Source organism: Callithrix jacchus, chromosome 4, assembly GCF_049354715.1.
Source record: "Callithrix jacchus isolate 240 chromosome 4, calJac240_pri, whole genome shotgun sequence".
Taxonomy (NCBI): domain Eukaryota; kingdom Metazoa; phylum Chordata; class Mammalia; order Primates; family Cebidae; genus Callithrix; species Callithrix jacchus.
The window spans coordinates 40560895-40582344 of NC_133505.1; the positions used below are offsets into that span (position 1 = coordinate 40560895).

General features: G+C 44.5%; 1 protein-coding gene and 1 long non-coding RNA gene across 21 annotated transcripts in view; one reads left to right on the forward strand and one right to left on the reverse strand.

Moving 5' to 3' along the window:
• Positions 1-21450, reverse strand: part of LOC128931277 (uncharacterized) — a 189570-nt gene that overhangs the window by 144960 nt on the left and 23160 nt on the right. For 2 of the 19 annotated variants that reach the window (XR_013534091.1, XR_013534075.1), the window contains exons 5-6: positions 13792-13880; positions 13372-13386 (exon numbers count right to left, since the gene is read on the reverse strand). The exons of the other annotated variants lie outside the window; for them this stretch is intronic. This is a non-coding gene — a long non-coding RNA (uncharacterized LOC128931277). Of the gene's footprint in view, positions 1-13371; positions 13387-13791; positions 13881-21450 lie in introns of those variants that run through there. 19 annotated transcript variants of the gene reach the window in all.
• On the forward strand, positions 5445-7422 carry LOC103789497 (leucine-rich repeat-containing protein 28-like). Of its 2 annotated transcripts, XM_078368926.1 has the most exons (2): positions 5445-6444; positions 6590-7422. In XM_078368926.1, the coding sequence occupies exons 1-2, from the start codon at positions 5561-5563 to the stop codon at positions 6657-6659; spliced, it is 954 nt and encodes a 317-aa protein (XP_078225052.1). In that variant the 5' UTR covers positions 5445-5560; the 3' UTR covers positions 6660-7422. The 2 variants fall into 2 exon arrangements, with proteins under 2 accessions (XP_078225052.1, XP_078225051.1); XM_078368925.1 differs by having other exon boundaries at positions 5445-7422.

Sequence of the window (21450 nt, forward strand, 5' to 3'; positions counted from 1 at the left end):
CACATGTGTCATAAATTTCCAGGCCAGTGCATTCCAATGACTGCATGGACCCATGTGACCAGCATCAAGGTCAGCAACCAGCCCCCCTCCCTGGACCTTCCTGTGACCTCCCTCGACAAATGTAATCCCTGTCCTGAATTCTAACCCCACGGCTTACGTTTGCCTGTGTTTTGAACCTTACACAAATGATTGCTAATAATATTTAGCCATTTTATGTGTGACAGTTATGTTTGGAAGCTGCATCTTGCTGTTGTATTCCATTATAGAAATACACAATTTATTTATCCATTACACTGTTAACTGGCATTCGGGTAGTTTGACTTTTTAATGGACTTTTTTTTCTGATTACAAAGATAATCATATAGTCATTGCAAAAAACAGAACTTCCCATTTTCCAATCTCATGGAAAGGTTCCAGGGTCCCTCTGGGTTCTCGACATCCAGGCTTCCCTTCCTTCCTTCACTGCTGAGCTCCTCTCACCAGCATCCACCTCATTGGGCCTTTGTCCGTACAGCTCAGCTCAGCCTCCTTACCAGCCCCGAACCAGGGCAGTGTCCGCTCTGCCTTTCCACCCCAGCTCCACAGGCGCTCAGGCTGCAGGAAAGCTGATGGCGCACAGCCACTGTGCCGGGAACCTCTGCCTCCCTCCCTCCTCAGCTGGGCCTCAGGGCCTGCCCTTCCACTTGGCTTTGATCAGCTGCCTCACCTCTTGCAATCTCCTCTGGGCTTTTTGCAACTGTTAGCCAGAAACTCAGAAAATATTCTCAGCAGCTATTTCACTGAGGAAAGGAGGGCTCAGAGCCTAGCGGCCTTCGTCTGCCTCCCAACCCTCCCACATGCCCATTGACAGGACCTCTTCTTTCCCAAGGTCTGACTCAGGACCCTTCTCCCCAACCTCTCCAGGACTTGACCCCTGCAGTCTTCTCCCTCTATCCAGAAATCCCAGCCCCTCCCATCTCTAGGGCATCTTCTCCTCAGGCTGCCAGTGGCCCACTCCTTCCTTCCCTCCTGGGGCCACCAGTGCGCCCTCCCCTCACCCCACAGCAGCAGTTGGAGCTGAGCTCCCCAACAGCCTTACTAAATCCACAGGACACTGCTCAGGCCTCCAGCACATAATCTCTAGGTGGCGTTTGACATTGTCACCCAGGCTCTCTGTTGAGACGCGTCCCTTGACTTCCTGGAGTGCAGTTTTCCTAATTGCTCTCTGTACACCGGACCCCACCCTTTTTCCCCCGCTTTTTTTTTCTTTAACCAGTTCCCAGTTCCTTCACCTGCCTCTTAATGACAACTTTCTCCAACGTTCTGGGTTAATCTCTTTCTTTCTGGGGCTTCTCTGTCAAGACAGAATGTGGAAAACTCACACCTGTCCCATCCCTGGTCCCACCCTTCTGCCAGAATTCAGGCCTCCTATCTAACCACTCTACCTGGAGGTCCCAGAAGAGCCTCAGAATCTCAGGAAGTTTCCTTTTGAATCAAAGCATATTAGAGTTTTTGCATTTAGGAAATAAGCCAACAAGTGTTTTTCGCAATACAAGCCACACACATTGTGTAGAGCGCAGCAAAACCTTGGCAGGTGGGCTGCAGAGCAAACAGTCTGTCCTTCCTGAGCCTCCAGGCTGCCAATCATCCTAGGTAGGGTGTGTGCTTCTCTGTCAGGGAGCCAGCAGGAGCCAAGACCCTACCAAGCCAGGTATTTTGGACGGAGCTCAGTGATCTATCATGACTAAAATTTGGGCCTGTGGCAGTGAATAGAAGACAGCCTAAAAGAGCAAAGGGTGCGCAAGGTGGGTAAAGAAGGCTTCATATCCAACGATCAGACTCAGAAAGGGCAGCTGGGCCATGCCCCCCAGTGGGAGAGACCTGGAGAGATGTCCCTCGACTTCATTTTCCTGGTGCAGCCAGTGCCTCTGCAATGCAAATGCAAATGCAAGACATCGGGCACAAGGATCTCACTGGGAACAGACCCTGGAGAAGAATGTGAGAAAGAGCAGAGACAGTGGGACTATATCAGCACCATTCAAGACATCCGAGACAGACTGAGGATCTTCATGGACATTGCACTAGAGACCAGAGAGTAAACTGAAAGGAACCAGTGACACTCCTGGAGTCTTCGTCCCCTCCCCTGTGGACCCTCCTTTGGTATTGTCTGGACAAATTGCCAATGAAGCCCTCACTTGAGAGGGTCTATGGGTTTGTACCAACCTAGGGAAGGCTAAGGCAAGGCAGGGGTGGGCAGGGCGCAGTGAGCCCAGCTTCCTTCCCCTCGATGCCATCCCTAAAGTGTCAGAAAAGTATCTCCTAGCTAAATGGGAAAGCCAGTAGGGGGCTGGGGTAAAGATGAAACAGGCAAGTCCCTGGGGGCTGGGTTTTTAAGGAGGAAGAAATCTGACACAGAAAGATGCAGTTTCAAAAACTAAGGATAAGAGAAATGGTTTATCAAAAGCAAAACCCTGAAGCAGGGCTGAGCATGTGTGATTCCGAGTGCAGAACCGTTACCCGCGGGTTGGTCACGGGAGGACTGCTGGAACCTGTCTCATTGAACGCTATTTCTAGTGGGGAAATGGGCTGCACCAAAGACAAATGGCAACTGTGGGTGGTTAGATTACCAGCCACAGGGAGGGAAGCTGCAGGAGGCCCAGCCCAGGGTTCAGGGAAGTGGACAGAGTGGACAAGCATAAGGTGTGGCCTTGAGATGAAGAGGAGGATCTGGACGCTTGTGAGAACAGAAGAACACAACAGAAGGGTGGGGCCACCAACTGAAAGCAAAATAGAGCCTCATCTCATACTTCACACAAGCAAGGCGCTTCTGCACAGGACATCTGCTCACTGTGTCGTCGGTGAAGCAAGATGCTATGGGGCTTTTTCTAGTCCAGAGAAGGTGCCGGGAGCTGGGGGTGTGGAGAATGGGGGTGTTCCAGAAAGAAGAGGGCTGGGCTGAGTGGTGTGTAGCCTCTACCCTGTCTTTTAAGGATATGTCAGCAGGGATTATGAATCAGCCTATGAATCCTACAGTATCATGGCTAAGGCTGATACTGGGCTGCAAGAACCCATTGAATAAAGCAGGTAAGCTCTTCGCTCTGGAGAGTTTTCTATGCTAAAAATAAATTTGAAGTAGGGCATAGATCCACTCAGAGAGAGCCCTATAAGGGTAATGGAGGGAGCAGTGGGACCCCACTGGGGACTCAGCAGCAGAGGGGCATCGTTCTGCAGCTGACCTGTGACTGTCCTCAGTGGCGCTGCCCTGGCAGAAGCTCTAGCTGTGGCCTTTCTCACGTTCCAGGCCACACAGTGTGCACAGCATTGCTAGCTGCGGGCTCTTCCTGTGTGCAGTGAATGAAAGCCAGGTGAAGAGGCTTGGTTTGTAAGACACCAGAATGGTTTCCAAGCAACCATGAGCCTACTGATTCCCACAGAAAGCAGTGTGCACTCGTGAGCTGATCCCAAGGCTCCAGCCCAGGATGGGGTGGCGGGGAGGTGTGGCCAGGCAAGAAGTCAGTCCACACTTCCAGTTCATGGCCCAGGCTCCAGGCAAAACGCCCCCCCCCACACACAACCCTAAAGAAACCACTGGCACTGTCTATGAGGCCCTTCTGAGAACCCTAACTGCTCAGACCCCCAGCATCTGCACAGTGGGGAGGTGCAGAGGAGAAAGGAAGGAAGCCCACTCTCCACAACGGTGTCCCTTCCTTCTCCCCAAAGGAGGCCCTCAGACTTTAACTGAAGGTGAGGTGAGCACACATCCACATCCCCGCTCCAGCCCTGGAAGCAAAGGCACTGCCAGGACTTTCTGCTTTCTGCTCTTCCACCCTGGACCCTCTTCTAAGCAGCTTTGCCCTTTCCCCTCTGTAAGCCTGTAATTATCCCCTACGATGACCTACTACAGCTGCTCCTTAGGGCCACCTGCAGAATGGAAGAGTAGATCTTCCTTCCAGTAACCCTGTTCCTTCCAGTGTCCTCTTTTCCCATCGCTCTCTCTTTCTCTCCCGCACCTCACTTCCTGCTCGCCGTCTCTCCACTTGTTATGTGCAATGAGCCAGACATTAAAGATCACATATTATATGGTTCCATTTATATGAAATGTCCAGAAGAAACAAATCTATAGAGACAGAATGGTGGCTGCCAGGAGATGGGAGGAGAAGGGAAATGGGGAGTTATTATTCAATGGGTACAAAGTTTCAGTTTGGAAAGATGAAAACTTCTGGAGATGGATGGTGGTGATGGTAGCTAACAACATGAATATACTTAATGCCACCGAACTGTCCATTAAATCAATAAAGATGCTCATCAATAGAGAAGGGACTGATTTTTAAATTTGCGTGATAAACCTTACCCGTGTTTACTGTGCTTTTCCTAGTCACCTCTCCATAACTTGCCTCCCTCAATCTCCTTTGAGATGAAGGTCACAGGTGTTAAAGCCTGAGTTCTAAGCCACCTCTATGAGAGTCACTCATTTTTCCCTGGGTATCTTCTGGGTCTGGGTATGTACACATGTTAATAAATGTCAGCTTTTCTCTCGTTAATGTTTTCCATTATGGTGGGGGAGGGCACTAAAAACTACGAAGGGTATAGGAAAAAATGTTTTTTTCTAACCTACAGAACTGTCAGAGGATTCAGCCCTAGCAGTGATCCCAAATGAGAAGCCCAGTCTTTATTGCTGATCCTATTTAAAATATTTTCCAAAAGATGACATGATGATTTGGCAGGGAAAAGGGTACAGAAAACAAATCAGCAGAGCCAAAATTTGAGTTCAGTGGAGCCCATATTTGTTTTTAGAGAAATGACCACAAATCCATGTTTTCTTGCATATTCATTGTAAAGAAATGACCAGTTTATTTCATTTATAACAATCTTGTATGTAAATAAAATAAATTTGATTTTTAATTTTTATTATTTTTGAGACAGAGCCTTGCTCTGTCACCCAGGCTGGAGTGCAGTGGTGTAATCTCGGCTCACTGCAACCTCCGCCTCCTGGGTTCAAGTGATTCTCCTGCCTTTCCTCCCGCGTAGCTGGGACTACAGGCACTGCCACCACACCCAGCTAACTTTTTGTATTTTTAGCAAAGACAGGGTTTTGCCATGTTGCCCAGGCTGGTTTTGAACTCCTGAGCTCAGGCAGTCTGCCTGCCTTGGCCACCCAAAGTGCTGGGATGACAGGTGTGAGCCATTGCGCCTGGTCAGTGTGATTTTTTTAAAAAGTGTCTAAATGAAGCAAGAGCAGGGGTTGGCCAGATAAATAGTTCTGCCTCTGAAGGCCATCCTATCTTTGTCCCAGCTTTTTGCCTCTCCCATTGTAGTGCAAAAGCAGCCAAAAGGGAAACCAGGTGAGCTTGGCTACCTCTCATTAAGCATTATTTAAATCCAAGGTGGCGGCTCCCTGCCCCGCCCCGCCCGCCCGCCCGCCATCCCTCGCTTGCCTTCCAGCGCCGTTTGCGCTCGGTAGAGCTGGCTCTGCCGGCGCTGAGGGCGGCGGTGCACCAGCCCACCTGCGATGGAACTATGAAATGGACCAATTTTGACAAGATGTAATGCTACAAGTGTGCCTGATGGGATATATTCAGTCATGGCATCTGAACTTTGTAAGACGATCTCTGTGGCAAGGCTGGAAAAGCACAAGAATTTGTTCTTAAATTACAGGAATCTGCACCATTTTCCTTTGGAGTTACTAAAAGAAGAGGGACTGCAGTACTTGGAGAGACTCTATATGAAAAGGAACTCCCTGACAACCTTGCCAGAAAACCTTGCTCAGAAGCTTCCAAACCTTGTGGAACTATACCTGCACTCAAATAACATAGTTGTGGTACCAGAAGCCATTGGGTCCCTTGTAAAACTCCAATGTCTGGATCTTAGTGACAATGCCTTAGAAATAGTTTGCCCAGAAATTGGTCGTCTGCAAGCTTTACATCATCTTCAATTAGCTAATAACCAGCTGCAATTCCTACCTCCAGAGGTTGGCGATTTGAAGGAGCTGCAGACACTAGACATTTCTACCAATTGTTTGCTAACTTTACCCGAGAGGCTTCACATGTGCCTTTCTCTGCTGTACCTCACAGTGGACCGAAATCGTCTATGGTATGTGCCGCGCCATCTCTGCCAGCTGCCCAGCCTCAATGAGCTCTCCATGGCTGGAAACCGTCTTGCATTTTTGCCACTTGATTTAGGTCGATCTCGAGAACTACAATATGTGTACATGGATAACAACATAAACCTGAAAGGCTTGCCATCTTATCTGTACAATAAAGTCATCGGCTGCAGTGGCTGTGGTGCTCCCATTCAAGTTTCCGAGGTGAAGCTGCTTTCCTTTTCATCAGGGCCTCAAACCGTTTTCCTCCCAGCCGAGGTAAAGGCCATAGGGACAGAGCATGATCACATCCTCCCTCTGCAGGAATTGGCCATGAGAAGTCTGTATCATACCTACCACAGCTTTCTGAAAGATTTGAACTTTCTGTCTCCAATCTCATTACCCAGAAGTCTCCTAGAGCTGCTGCACTGCCCTCTGGGGCACTGTCTTCGGTGTAGTGAGCCTATGTTTACCATCGTCTACCCCAAGCTCTTTCCCTTGAGAGAGACGCCAATGGCAGGGCTGCACCAGGGGAGAACAACTGTTAGTTTTGTGGCTTACTGCTGCTCCACCCAGTGTCTGCAGACTTTTGACCTGCTGAGTTGATAAACACCCAGGAGCCTAAGGAGCACTGCCAGCTTGACGCTGGGGAATCCGGCCAGTCCAGAACAGACTCTTCCATCCTGTCCTGTAAAAGGCGGGGCACTGTGGAACTCTCTGGAAATGTCAAGATTGGGCTTCAGAGCTAAAATGCCTCACCCTTCCCCCAAGTTGGAATATATCCTCCCCCAAATTAAGGAAAAAAAAAAAAAAAATCCAAGGTGGTTGGATTTGGACCATGAGCTATAGTTTGCAAATCCCTGGTCTAAAAGGGCCCCTATAAATTTTAAAAATAAAAATTATAAGTAGTTAAAAAAAGTATTGTCATAGTTTAATTGGCAAGGTGTTATATTTCTTAGTGGTACAAGAAATTATGGAACTTACATTTAGTAGAATTTTAGATTGAATGACATACAGTGTGTATGTCCGTAAGGGGCATAGCATCACACAATAAGGCTTGACGAGAATGAATAGAAGTTAGCAGTTAGGTAATGCTTCTAAGGTTTTGGGCAGCATCGTTAAACTCAGTTTGGTAGGGCAGCATATAACATGGCATGCAGAACTTGATGAAGCTTGATTAAGAAGATCTGGATTTAGGGTGTGATGAGGGAGCTCAGGACAAAATGAAAGCATCAGCATACATTCATATGTTTAAAAGGCTCCTGGTGGTATGAGCTCACAAGGGGATCTCCTGATCTGCAGGTTGCAAAGATCCATGGGGGAAGTGTGGTTTCATGAGTGGGGTTGCACCACTCACACTAACCACTTCCCTTGGCTGGGAGCAGGGGTTCCTTTGGACCCAGGCTGTTCCCAATTGGGTCATCACCCCACCCTTTTCTTTGTTCTCTGTGGGTCCAGTTGTTTTCCTAATCAGTCCCAATGCAAGAACCTGGATATTTCAGTTGAAGGTGGAAAATTCACTCCCCACTTTCATTCCTCTCCATGAGCACTGCAGCTGCTTCTAATCAGCTATCTTGGCCCCTCTGCCTTTCAAGTGACTTTCTAAAGGCAAAACTGACCATGCCAATCCTATGCTGATAATTCTTTCATTGTCTCCTAATTTTAATAAAATCCAAATTCTTTACAGTGACCTAAAATCCCTGCCTAAACTTACTTATGACTACCACACTAGCCATGTATTTGCAACAGGAAACAGTATCAACCTCCAAGGAGGTGAAAATTGGTTCTGGAGGAATAGAGAGGGGATAAGTCTTACTTTTTCCAATGTGTAAGGAACAGGCATAGAGCATATATAATAAATATGGAAATAAAATCTTATAGAGGGGGGACAATTAAAAAAAGAGTGTGAAGAAAAATTGAGAGTCCACCTAACCTAATCTCAGGGCTACCATGTTGCTAGGGGCTACCGTATTGCGTAGCACTGGTCTTACCTCTAAGTCCTGTAAGACCAGAGCTATACAATACGGTAGCCCCTAGCAACGTGTGGCTACTGAATGCTTACAATGTACCTAGTGCAAAAGGAAAAGCAAAGTTTTAATTTTGCTTAAATAGAAATTCAATAGCCATATGTGGCTAGTGGCTGTGATATCAGACAGCACAGCTCTACACACATGCTATCTGTATCTATCCATGCTAGAGTCAGGATACTTTGCTAGAAATAACAAAAATTCAGAGTGGATTACACCTAAGTCCAGATAAGAGAGAATCCAGGGTTGGCTAATTCAACAGCTTCAAAGCCATTATCATGGATCCAGGGTCTTTCCGTCATCCTTCACTGCCATCCCAGGTGCATCAGCACTACCCTAAGATTGTTTTCCTGATAGTCACAATATGTCTGCCACAGTACCAGGCATCACATCTAAAACTAATGCTCAGTACGAGACTGCAGCTGTCTCTTTTTTTGTTCCTCCTTTTAAAAATGAGATAAAACATCACCTCACATCTTGTTAGCCAGAATTTTATCAGATGTCTTCACTGATCACTGGCAACAAGAATGGGATTACTACACATGACTCAGATGCCATGAGAGCCATTCCCTGGAGCTGAATATACTGGTAGGCCCCAAAACATATGGCTAGAGGAGGAAAGCTGATCAAGCCAGGCCTTGTAGGAAAGTAGGGACTTGCACAGCTTGTATTAAGGAGGGAAGAGTGAAAGCAGAACTTCACCCTCTGTTCTAGGTAGAACTAAGCTGAACTAGTTGAGAATATCCCTGTGCCAGTGGTTTTCAGAGTGTTGTTATCCAGAAACTTTTTAGAGAGTTGCAAATCGTCAGGTTCCACCCAAAACTTATTGAATCAAACTCAGGATAATGCACAAGAATCTGTGTTTCAACAAGCCTCCTAGGAGATTCTGATACACCCTAGTTTGAAAACATTGCCCTATTCTAGTGGTTTTCAATTATGTGTGTGTGTGGGGGGGGACAATTTTGTCCCTAGGGAACATTTGGCAATGTCTAGAGACATTTTGATTGTCACCACTGGAGGGCAGGGTGCCTCTGGCATCTAGCAGTAGAGGTCAGGACAACGTGCAAGACAGTCTCCCACAGCGAAGATGCGTCCAGCCCCAAATGGCAAGAGTGCCAAGGTTGAGAAACCATGGGGCAGAAGCAGCTCCTTTACAGTGGCTTCAGCCCACCTGGCTCTCCACCCAGGTTTCAAGTCTTTGAACCTGGTTAACGCAAGGATTAGCATCTGTCAAGCACCTTCAGAGCAGAAGAGATGTCAGATTGCCTTTGCCCACAGTCTGATCAACTTCCTTCTAAGCAATCAGCCTTCTAGTGGTCAACTCAGTCAGATCAGTCCCTGGGGTCACTTAAGTATCAGGACACAATGATTATTTCAGGACAAAAAAAAAAATCTTATAAGGAACACAGTCAATATACACATTGGCTGGCGTTTATGAGGGCCTAATTCCTCTATCTTAGAAAGTTGACAGTTTGTTTGGATCAAGCAAACCTTTTCCATCCTTTTTTGTTGTTGATTTGTTTTTGTTGTTTTTGAGACAGAATTTCACTTTGTTGCCCAAGCTGATGTGCCATGGTACAATCTCAGCTCATTTCAACCTCTACCTCCTGGGTTCAAGCGATTCTCCTGCCCCAGCCCCCTGAGTAGTTAAGATTATAGGCATGTGCCACCATACCCAGCTAATTTTTGTATTTTTAGTAAAGACAGGGTTTCTCCATGTTGGTCAGGCTGATATCGATCTCCCAACCTCAGCTGATCCTCCCGCCTCAGCCTCCCAAAGTGCTGAAATTACAGGTGTGAGCCACCATGCCCAGCCTGATGCTTAGGAATCTTTCTGTTCAATTGAGTCTTTACCACCACCTTTAGCTCTCTCTCATGGGGCCAGGAAATGGAGATCAAGCATCCAGTTCTAACTAACATTTTCTAGACAAGACAGAAGCAAGGAACCTTACATTGCCTATGGATATAATTTCTAAGAGAGTCTGAAGTTTCAGAAAGCAGCAAATCGTATCATAGTAGGCAATGCCACAATCGGTTCAGCTCAAATCCACCTCATATTAAACCTATTTTCCGAGGGTTTTGTAGCACAGGTTGTTCTACCATGATCACCACATGAGCTCTTCTGACACTTCACTAATATAACACACTTCCAGGAACAGATGTGCTGGTGAAGTTTATTTACATTAATGTTCTCTTATGTCAATCACAGGTAAGCCCTGGATGCTAGTTTTCATATACAGAATCCAGTACCTTCCTGGGAGAACTACTTTTTTCCCTAAACAAAAGAAAACACAATTAATATGATAACTGGGAGCTTAATGAACATCTTGCTTCACTTTGGGGTGTCATCTGGAATTTCTGAGTCAACTGTATCCAGCGGCTGCCAGTGGCAATTCATGAGGGAGTCGCAGAGTTCTTCACTTTTCCCCATAAACTCTTGGTTTGATTCCTCAATATTCAAATGAAGATGTGGATCTGCAGAAGTCAATAATGGATATGAAAGAAATAGAGTTTTACAGAACACATATTAGAAAGGTTTTAGAAAGCATTTGCAGGAAGTACTGCAGATAATAAAGGTTAAAATTCTTAAATTGCATATTTCCTTTCAATAAGACTTGAAAATAGAAATTTAAGCTATAAAAGTAGTAGTGTTGGCCAGGCATGGTGGCTCACATGTAATCCCAGCACTTTGGGAGGCAGAGGTGGGTGGATCACCGGAAGTCAGGAGTTCAAGATCAGCCTGGCCAACATGGTCTCTACTAAAAATACAAAAATTAGCTGGGCATGGTGGCAGATGGCTGTAATCCCAGCTACTCAGGAGGCTGAGGCAGGAGAACAGATTGAACCAGGGAGTCAAATGTTGCAGTGAGCTGAGATTGCACCACTGAACTCCAGCCTGGAGACAAAGTGAGACTCTGTATCAAAAAAAAAAAAAAAATTAAAAAAAGTAGTAGAATCAACAGACTTAACGAGCATCTGACTTCGACAGAAGAGATGGTGAAAAAATAATGGACAGATTTGAGATGCTTCAGAGATGGATTCAACTTAGGAGGAAAGAAGAAAAGGAAGGTCAAGAACCACTGCCATATTCCTGGCATGAGCCAGGTAGATACAATGCTAAACAGTGAGCCAAGCCAAGGGCCCCGAGGACAGGGGTTTATAAAAATAAACATGCTACTTTAACTGCTCAGTTAACAGATTCATGTTAGTGAATAAATTTTACGTAGCAACTAATTCAGAAACACAGGATGACTTAGCCTTCTATCTCTGAAACATGGAACCCTATGAGGAGGCGGTATTATGTTATAGCAAACGTATTAGACCTGGATTTTCAGCCCAAGTTGCCAGGCTTCCAGAGCTTGCCAAGGCTTTCAAGGTCATTAATTTTTTTAATGTAACCTGTTTTTGTCCTCTCCTTGTACTGAATGTAAAGGAAGAAGCCTTTTGTGTTTTCCTTTGTAAGTTTTCCAAGCCTCAGTTCCTTGAGGATCATACTTTGCTTCCTAACACTCATATGGGTTCACGCTATTCATCTGTAGTGCAATGGGACTAAATCTTGGCCCCACAAAATTCTTCTGTTAAAAGCCTAAACCCCACAATGTGAAGGCATTTGGAGATGAGGACCGGGAGGTCAGATGAGGTCATGTGGGTTGGTTGCTGGAATGATAGAAGTAGTGCCCCTATAAAAAGAGACAGCAGGCTGAGCACAGCAGTTCACACCTGTAACCCCAACACTTTGGGGAGCTAAGGCCAGCGGATCACTTACGTCTTGGAGTTTGAGATCAGCCTGGGCAACATACTGAGACCCCATCATCACAAAATATAAAAATAAATTTTAAAAGAAGATAAAGCAGAGAACTTGCTCACATTCTCTTCTACAAGGCATGCAAAAAGAGGTCAAATGTGGAAACAGGAAGAAGGCTGCTGTCTGCAAGCCAAGAAGAGAGTCCTCACCAGAAATCAAATTAGCCTGGATATTGGATTTCCATCCTCCAGAACTGCAAGAAAATAAATTTCTGTTTAAACCACCCATTCTGTGGTATTTTGCTACAGTAGCCCCAGAAGACTAATGCAGTACCCTTCTATATTTATCATTTTGGAACCAAAATAATCAAATCAGCCTTAGGCATCATATACATTTCAAGAGCTACTTCTCATTTTTCTTCACTGGAATCACTGGTGACTGTGTTGTCTGATTCTTACACTTTAGAGCTTCCCAACCTTTCTGAACCATCTTTCCCTTGAGGATTTCTGATCATAAAAGTAGAAGTTTCCCTTTTTTCCCCCCAAAACATTCTGAAATTTTCTTAATACACTTCTGCCCCCAGTTCCTTTCCTTCACCATTGTTACAGGCAGTTGTTTGCTAAAGGGTCCCTGACCGCATGCCCCTAGTGGGGAGAGAGGTGTCAGAATCATGTGCTTATGAGCATGCTCTCTACTTAACCTGCAGCCAAGAGAACAGATAAGGTGTGGTTAGCTCCAAACCCTGGATGATATGATCTCTGCCCTTCAGTGATGTTGACCAAAACTATAATAGAAGAAGCCTATACAGGACAAACTAATTATGTCTTCCCTAAACCTGTGCATCTTTTAGACCAACACTGTCCAACACTAGCCACATGCGGCTATTGAGTGAGCATTGCTAGCCTTGACTAAGATGTGATGTAAGGATAAAATACACACCACATTGAAAGCAGAATGGTGGCTGCCTGAGGGAAAAGAGAGTGAGGAGTTACTGTTATTTAATGGGTAGGGAGTTTGAGGTTATAAAATGAAGAGTTCTGGAGATGAATAATGATGGTTACACAAAACTATGAATGAACTTAATACCACTGATACATTTAAAAGTCTATTGCTTCTCAGCCTTTTGGCTAAGACCAAATGTGATACATTGACAAGTCAGGATGATAAATTTTATGTTACGCATATTTTACCACAATTAAAAAAATTTTTAAATCTGCTTTAAGGTACAATCTGAATAGCCCCCAAAATAAGGATCCCCCACAATCTGCAGGTGAGGGGGCAGCCATAAAAGAAAAACAATAGAAAAAATATACATTGTATTTCAAAGACTTGATGTAAAATGAAAGTGATTAATTTTTATATTGATTGCATTTGGAATAATACCTTGGATATTGTCTTAGATTGGGCTGCTAACAACATATCAGAGACTGAGTAGTTTATAACAACACAGTTATTTCTCACAGTTTTAGAAGCCAGAAGTCCAAGATCAAGATGTCAGCCTGGTTGGGTTCTGGTGAGGACCCTCTTCTGGGCTGCACACTGCCCAGAAGTCATATCTTCACATGGGAGAGGGCAGGGAGAGGAATCAAGCTCCCTTGTGACTCTTGTAAGGTTACCAATTCCATTCATGAGGACTCTATCCTGATGAACTCACCTAATCCTAATCACCTCTCTAAAGACCCACATCCTAAAACTATCGCATTGGGTGTGAGGGTTTCAATATATGAATTTGGCAAAGAAAAAGAACGCAAATTCAGTCCATCCCAGATATTAGGTTAAGTAAGAAACATTATTGAGCCAGGCACGGTGGCTCATGCCTGTAATCCCAGCACTTTGGGAGGCCGAGGCAGGTAGATCACTAGGTCAAGAGATCGAGGCCATCCTGGTCAACATGGTGAAACCCCGTCTCTACTAAAAATACAAAAAATTAGCTGGGCATGGTGGTGTGTGCCTTGTAATACCAGCTACTCAGGAGGCTGAGGCAGGAGAATTGCCTGAATCCAGGAGGTGGAGGTTTCGGTGAGCCGAGATCATGCCATTGCACTCCAGCCTGGGTAACAAGAGAGAAACTTTGTCTCAAAAAAAAAAAAAGAAAGAAAGAAGGAAAGAAAGAAACATTATTAATTTCACCAGTCTCTTGAGTTGGTTCTTTAATTTGGCTACTAAACAATTTTCAGGGAGGAGGACTCAAGATGGCGCTGTGAGAACAACCCAGGATTGGAGCTCTCGCTGAATCCGCAAAGAGGTGAGTCGGAGTTGCATTTCCAGACTGATCTTTGTTGCCCACAGATCGGGGAAACTCCCAAGTGTAAGGGAGACACGGGACGCCAGGCAGTAAGTCTGCCTGGCGAAGCCGGCAGCCGGGGTGGCGGCAGCCAGCCCTACCCAGCAATCCCCACAAGGCGTGCTTCTCTGGGTGCCCTGTTGAACCGGCAACCTGAGACTTGAGAGGGCTGGACTTGAGACTGAACGAGACTTGGACAGTAGGCCAGCCCAGGGGATTGCAGAGACAGAGCGTTCGGGGTACCCAGTGAAACAAACAAAACCGTGTTTTCAAACTATCCCGAGCAGACGGTCCAAGATGCTCCGTGGGGGAGGGGCGTCCACCACTACCGAGGCAACCCGCCCCAACTGAGATACACGCCCACTGCTGACGCAGTCAGCCATTGCCGAGGCAACCCGTCCCTACTGAGATACACGCCCACTGCTGACGCAGCCTCCCGTTGCCGAGGAAACCCGTCCCTACTGAGATACACGCCCACTGCTGACACAGCCTGCCGCTGCCGAGGCAACACGCTACAAAAAAGAGACTCTGCCGCAGGGCGTGGCGGAGACCACAGCAGACCCTGCAGGAACAGGGCGAATCACACAACAGCAGGGCGGAGACTCGGCAGGCAAACAGTGGCTAGTCTGCCTCCTAGCTGGGCAGGACACCTCAACGAACATCGAAAAATAAAGCCCAAACCCCCCAACACAGAGCATTTGAGAAAAAAAGGGTTGTTTTAATGAGCTCTGTTGCAGCAGAATCAAACATAGCAGCCTAACAGCCCTGAATGAACAACAGAGCTCACAGCTCAGAAATTGAGCTCCTAAAAAGAACAAACTGTCTCCTCAAGCAGCTCCCTGACCCCTCTATATCCAAAAGATTGACATTTGGCAGGCATCATCCTGGGACAAAGATAGCAGAAAAAGAAATGGGTAGCATCCCTCACTGTGCCACAGCTGTTAGAGGTGCACCCCAGACAAGCAGGGCCTGGAGTGCACCTCAGCAGTCGTATAGCGAAGGGGCTAGGCTGGTAGAAGGAAAACCAAGTAACAGAAATACTTCATCATCAACAATCTGGGTGTCCACTCAGAGACCCAATCGAAAAGTCAGCAACTACGCAGACGACAAGCAGATAAACCCACAAAGATGGGAAGAAACCAGCAAAAAAAGGAGGAAAACACCCGAAACCAGAACACCTCGCCTCCTGGAAAGGACCAAAACTCCTCACCAGCAAGGGAACAAAGCTGGACGGAGAATGACTGTGACGAAATGACGGAATTAGACTTCAGAAGGTGGATAATGAGAAACTTTTGTGAGCTAAAAGAACATGTATTAAATCAATGCAAAGAAACTAAGGAACTTAAAAAAAGATATGAGGAAATGATAACAAGAATGGATAACTTAGAGAGGAATATGAATGAATTAAAGGAGCTGAAAAACACAATACGAGAACTTCGCGAAGCATGCACAAGTTTCAATAGCCGAATTGACCAAGCAGAAGAAAGAATATCTGAAGTCGAAGACCAACTCAATGAAATTAAACGAGAAATCAAGATTAGAGAAAAAAGCGCAAAAAGGAATGAACAAAGTCTCCAAGAAATGTGGGACTATGTGAAAAGACCTAACCTACGTTTGATAGGTGTACCAGAAGGGGACGAAGAGAATGAATCCAAGCTGGAAAATACTCTTCAGGACATCATTCAGGAAAACTTCCCCCACCTAGCAAGACAGGCCAACACTCAAATGCAGGAAATACAGAGAACACCACAAAAATATTCTGCAAGAAGAGCAACCCCAAGGCACATAATCGTCAGATGCAACAAGGTTGAAATAAAGGAGAAAATACTAAGGGCAGCCAGAGAGAAAGATCGAGTTACCCACAAAGGGAAGCCCATCAGACTCACAGCAGATCTCTCGGCAGAAACATTACAAGCCAGAAGAGAGTGGGGGCCAATATTCAACATCCTTAAAGAAAAGAACTTTCAACCCAGAATTTCATATCCAGCCAAACTGAGCTTCAAAAGTGAAGGAAAAATAAAATCCTTTGCGAACAAGCAAGTACTCAGAGATTTTTGTCACCACCAGGCCTGCTTTACAAGACCTCCTAAAAGAGGCACTACACATAGAAAGGAACAACCAGTACCAGCCATTCCAAAATCACACTAAATGCTAAAGAGCATCAACATAATGAAGAATCTACAACAACTAACAGGCAAAACAGCCACTTAGCATCAAAATGGCAGTATCAAATTCACACATAACAATATTAACCCTAAATGTAAATGGACTAAATGCACCAATCAAAAAACACAGACTGGCAAATTGGATAAAAATACAAAACCCATCAGTGTGCTGTATCCAGGAAACCCATCTCACATGCAAGGATACACAAAGGCTCAAAATAAAGGGATGGAGGAAGATTTACCAAGCAAATGGAGAGCAAAAAAAAGCAGGAGTTGCAATTCTCATCAAAGCAACAAAGATCAAAAGAGACAAAGAAGGCCATTACATAATGGTAAAAGGATCGATACAACAAGAAGACCTAATGATCCTGAACATATATGGACCCAATGCAGGAGCACCCATATACATAAGGCAAGTTTTTAATGACTTACAAAGAGACTTAGACTCCAACACAATAATAGTGGGGGACTTTAACACTCCACTGTCAATATTAGACAGATCAACCAGACAGAAAATCAACAAGGATATCCAGGACTTGAACTCAGACCTGGAGCAAGCAAACCTGATAGACATTTACAGAACTCTCCACCCCAAATCCACAGAATATACATTCTTCTCAGCACCACATCACACATACTCAAAAATTGACCACATAATTGGAAGTAAAGCACTGCTCAACAAATGCAAAACAACTGAAATCATAACAAACAGCCTCTTAGACCATAGTGCAATCAAGTTAGAACTCAGAATACAGAAACCAACCCAGAAGCGCACAGCTTCATGGAAACTGAACAACTGGCTCTTGAATGTTGACTGGGTAAACAATGAAATGAAGTCAGAAATAAAGAAGTTCTTTGAAACCAATGAGAACAAAGACACAACAGGCCAGAACCTCTGGGACACATTTAAAGCAGTCTCTAGAGGAAAGTATATAGCAATAAGTGCCCATATGAGGAGGATGGAGAGATCCAAAATTGACACCCTATCGTCAAAATTGAAAGAGCTAGAGGAGCAAGATCAAAAAAACTCAAAACCCAGCAGAAGACAAGAAATAACTAAGATCAGAGCTCAACTGAAGGAGATTGAGACACGAAAAACCCTTCAAAGAATCAATAAATCCAAGAGCTGGTTTTTTGAAAAGATCAACAAAATAGACAGACCACTAGCCAGATTGATTAAAAGGAAAAGAGAGAACAACCAAACAGATGCAATAAAAAAATGATAAAGGGGAAATCACCACAGATTGCACAGAAATTAAAACCATCATCAGAGAATATTACAAACAACTCTATGCACATAAACTAGTAAACCAGGAAGAAATGGATAAATTCCTGGACTCCTGCATCCTCCCAAGCCTAAACCAGGAGGAAGCTGAAACTATGAATAGACCAATAACAAGGGCAGAAGTCGAGGCAGCAATTATGAGCCTACCACACAAAAAAAGCCCAGGTCCAGACGGGTTCACAGCCGAATTCTACCAGACACACAAAGAGGAACTGGTACCATTCCTTCTAAAACTATTTCAAACAGTCCAAAAAGACGGAATACTTCCCAAATCATTTTACGAAACCAACATCATTCTGATACCAAAACCCGGCAGAGACCCAACAAGAAAAGAAAACTTCAGGCCAATATCCATGATGAACATAGATGAAAAAATCTTCAATAAAATATTGGCGAGCCGAATGCAACAGCAAATCAAAAAACTTATTCACCATGATCAAGTAGGATTCATCCCGGGGATGCAAGGCTGGTTCAACATACGCAAGTCTATAAACGTAATTCACCACATAAACAGAACCAAAAACAAAAACCACATGATTATCTCAATTGACGCAGAGAAGGCATTCGACAAAATTCAACAGCCCTTTATGTTAAAAACCCTCAATAAACTCGGTATTCATGGAACGTATCTCAAAGTAATAAAAGCTATTTATGACAAACCAACAGCCAATATCATACTGAATGGGCAAAAACTGGAAGCATTCCCTTTGAAATCTGGCACTAGACAAGGATGCCCTCTTTCACCACTCCTATTCAATATAGTTCTGGAAGTTCTAGCCAGAGCAATCAGGCAAGAAAAAAAATAAAGGGTATTCAAACAGGAAAGGTGGAAGCCAAATTGTCTCTATTTGCAGATGACATGATAGTATACCTAGAAGACCCCATCACCTCAGCCCAAAAACTCCTGAAACTGATAAGCAACTTCAGCAAAGTCTCAGGATATAAAATCAATGTGCAAAAATCACAAGCATTCGTCTACACCAATAACAGACTTAAAGAAAGCCAAATCAAGATCGAACTGCCATTCACAATTGCTACAAAAAGAATAAAATACCTTGGAATACAACTCACAAGGAACGTAAGGGACCTCTTCAAGGAGAACTACAAACCACTGCTCAACGAAATCAGAGAGGACACAAACAGATGGAGAAACATTCCATGTTCATGGTTAGGAAGAATTAACATCGTGAAAATGGCTATACTGCCCAAAGTAATTTACAAAATCAACACTATCCCCATCAAGCTACCATTGACTTTCTTCACAGAACTGGAAAAAACCACCATGAACTTCCTATGGAACCAAAAGAGAGCCCACATAGCCAAGTCAATTCTAAGCAAAAAGAACACAGCGGGGGGCATCACACTACCGGATTTCAAACTATACTACAAGGCTACAGTAATCAAAACAGCCTGGTACTGGTACCAAAACAGAGATATAGACCAATGGAACAAAACAGAGGCACCGGAGGCAACACAACATATCTACAACTATACAATCTTTGATAAACCTGACAAAAACAAGCAAGGGGGAAAGGATTCCCTGTTTAACAAATGGTGTTGGGAAAACTGGCTAGCCATGTGCAGAAAGCAGAAACTGGACCCCTTCCTGACACCTTACACTAAAATTAACTCCAGATGGATTAAAGACTTAAACATAAGACCTGGCACGATAAAAACCCTAGAAGGAAATCTAGGCAAAACTATCTAGGACATAGGAGTAGGCAAGGACTTCATGAACAAAACACCAAAAGCATTGGCAACAAAAGCCAAAATAGACAAATGGGACCTAATGAAACTCCACAGCTTCTGCATGGCAAAAGAAACAGTCACTAGAGTGAATCGGCAACCAACAGAATGGGAAAAAATGTTTGCAGTTTACCCATCTGACAAAGGGCTGATATCCAGAATTTACAAAGAATTCAAACGGATTTACAGGAAAAAAACAAACAAGCCCATTCAAAAGTGGGCAAAGGATATGAACAGACACTTTACAAAAGAAGACATAGATGAGGCCAACAATCATATGAAAAAATGTTCGTCACTGGTCATCAGAGAGATGCAAATCAAAACCACATTGAGATACCATCTCACGCCAGTTAGAATGGCGATCATTAAAAAATTTGGAGACAACAGATGTTGGAGAGGATGTGGAGAAAAAGGAACACTTTTACACTGTTGGTGGGAGTGTAAATTAGTTCAACCATTGTGGAAGACAGTGTGGCGATTCCTCAAGGCCTTAGAAATAGAAATTCCATTTGACCCAGCAATCCCATTACTGGGTATATATCCAAAAGACTATAAATCGTTCTACTACAAGGACACATGTACACTAATGTTCATTGCAGCACTGTTTACAATAGCAAAGACCTGGAGTCAACCCAAATGCCCATTGATAATAGACTGGATTGGAAAAATGTGGCACATATACACCATGGAATATTATGCAGCAATCAGAAATGATGAGTTTGTGTCGTTTGTAGGGACATGGATGAATCTGGAGAACGTCATCCTCAGAAAACTGACACAAGAACAGAAAATGAAACACCGCATATTCTCACTCATAGGCGGGTGATGAAAAATGAGAACACATGGACACAGAAAGGGGAGTACTAAACACTGGGGTCTATTGGGGGGAAAAGGGGAGGGCCAGTGGGAGGGGTGGTGGGGAGGGATAGCCTGGGGAGAAATGCCACATGTGGGTGAAGGGAAGAAGGAAAGAAAAGCACACTGCCATGTGTGTTCCTAGGAAACTGTCTTGCATGCTCTGCTTATGTACCCCAAAACCTAAAATCCAATAAAAAATTTAAAAAGAAAAAAAAAATTTTAAACTACCTACATAAATAGCTTTGTGTTTCACATTATCTATTCTTTAATTTCTAAATGTTTCAAACTGACAGAAAAAAACTATATGTATTTATCATGTACAACATTTCTTTTTTGTTTTTTTGCTTTTTGAAAGAAAACATTTCAAGTATACATTCATTGGTGAATCATCAAAAGCACTACTTCACAGTTATTTTTCATTTTTGTAGTGGAAACAATGAATGTCCTCTATGTATTTTTCTTTTCTCCTTCTCTTTAAGACTAGTCAAATGCAGCAGTAAGAAGCAGGGAAAGAGTAGAACAAAAAGTTCAATACACAATTGACTCAACAACCAGTTGCGGTAACTCATTACCTTCGAACTAGTCTGTATTTTTCAATATATTTCTTCATTAATTATAGTCACCATGCTGAACAATATATCTTTCTCTTTTTTCTTTGACGGGGGTTGGTGGGGGGGGGGACTGGAGTCTCACCCTGTTGCCCAGGCTGGAGTGCAGTGGCACAATCTCAGCTCACTGCAACCTCCACCTCCTGGGTTCAAGTGATTCTCCCACCTCAGCTTCCCAAGTAGCTGGGACTACAAGCAGGCACGCCATCATGCCTGGCTAATTTCTGTATTTTTAGTAGAGACAGGGTTTCACCATGTTGGCCAGGCTGCTCTTGAACTCCTGACCTCAAGTGATCCATCCACCTCGGCCTCCCAAACTGCCGGGATTACAGATATGAGCCACCATGCACCCGGTCATTTTTTGCTATTTGCATGAAGAATACCAGTGGTATTTTAATAGAGAGTGCATTGAATCTGGCTGGGCAAAGTGGCTCATGCATGGAATCCCAGCACGTTGGGAGGCCAAAGCAGATGGATCACCTGAGGTCAGGAGTTCAAGACCAGCCTGGTCAACATGGAGAAGCCCTAGCTCTACTAAAAATACAAAAATTAGCCAGGCATTTGGCACCCGCCTGTAGTCCCCACTACTTGAGAGGCTGAGGCAGAAGAATTGCTTGAACCCATGAAGTGGAGGTTGCAGTGAGCCAAGACTGCGCCACTGTGCTCCAGCCTGG

Excerpts from the sequence above, each read along its gene's own strand:
- LOC103789497 (XM_078368925.1), top strand. The coding sequence starts at position 5,561 with ATGGCATCTGAACTTTGTAAGACGATCTCTGTGGCAAGGCTGGAAAAG.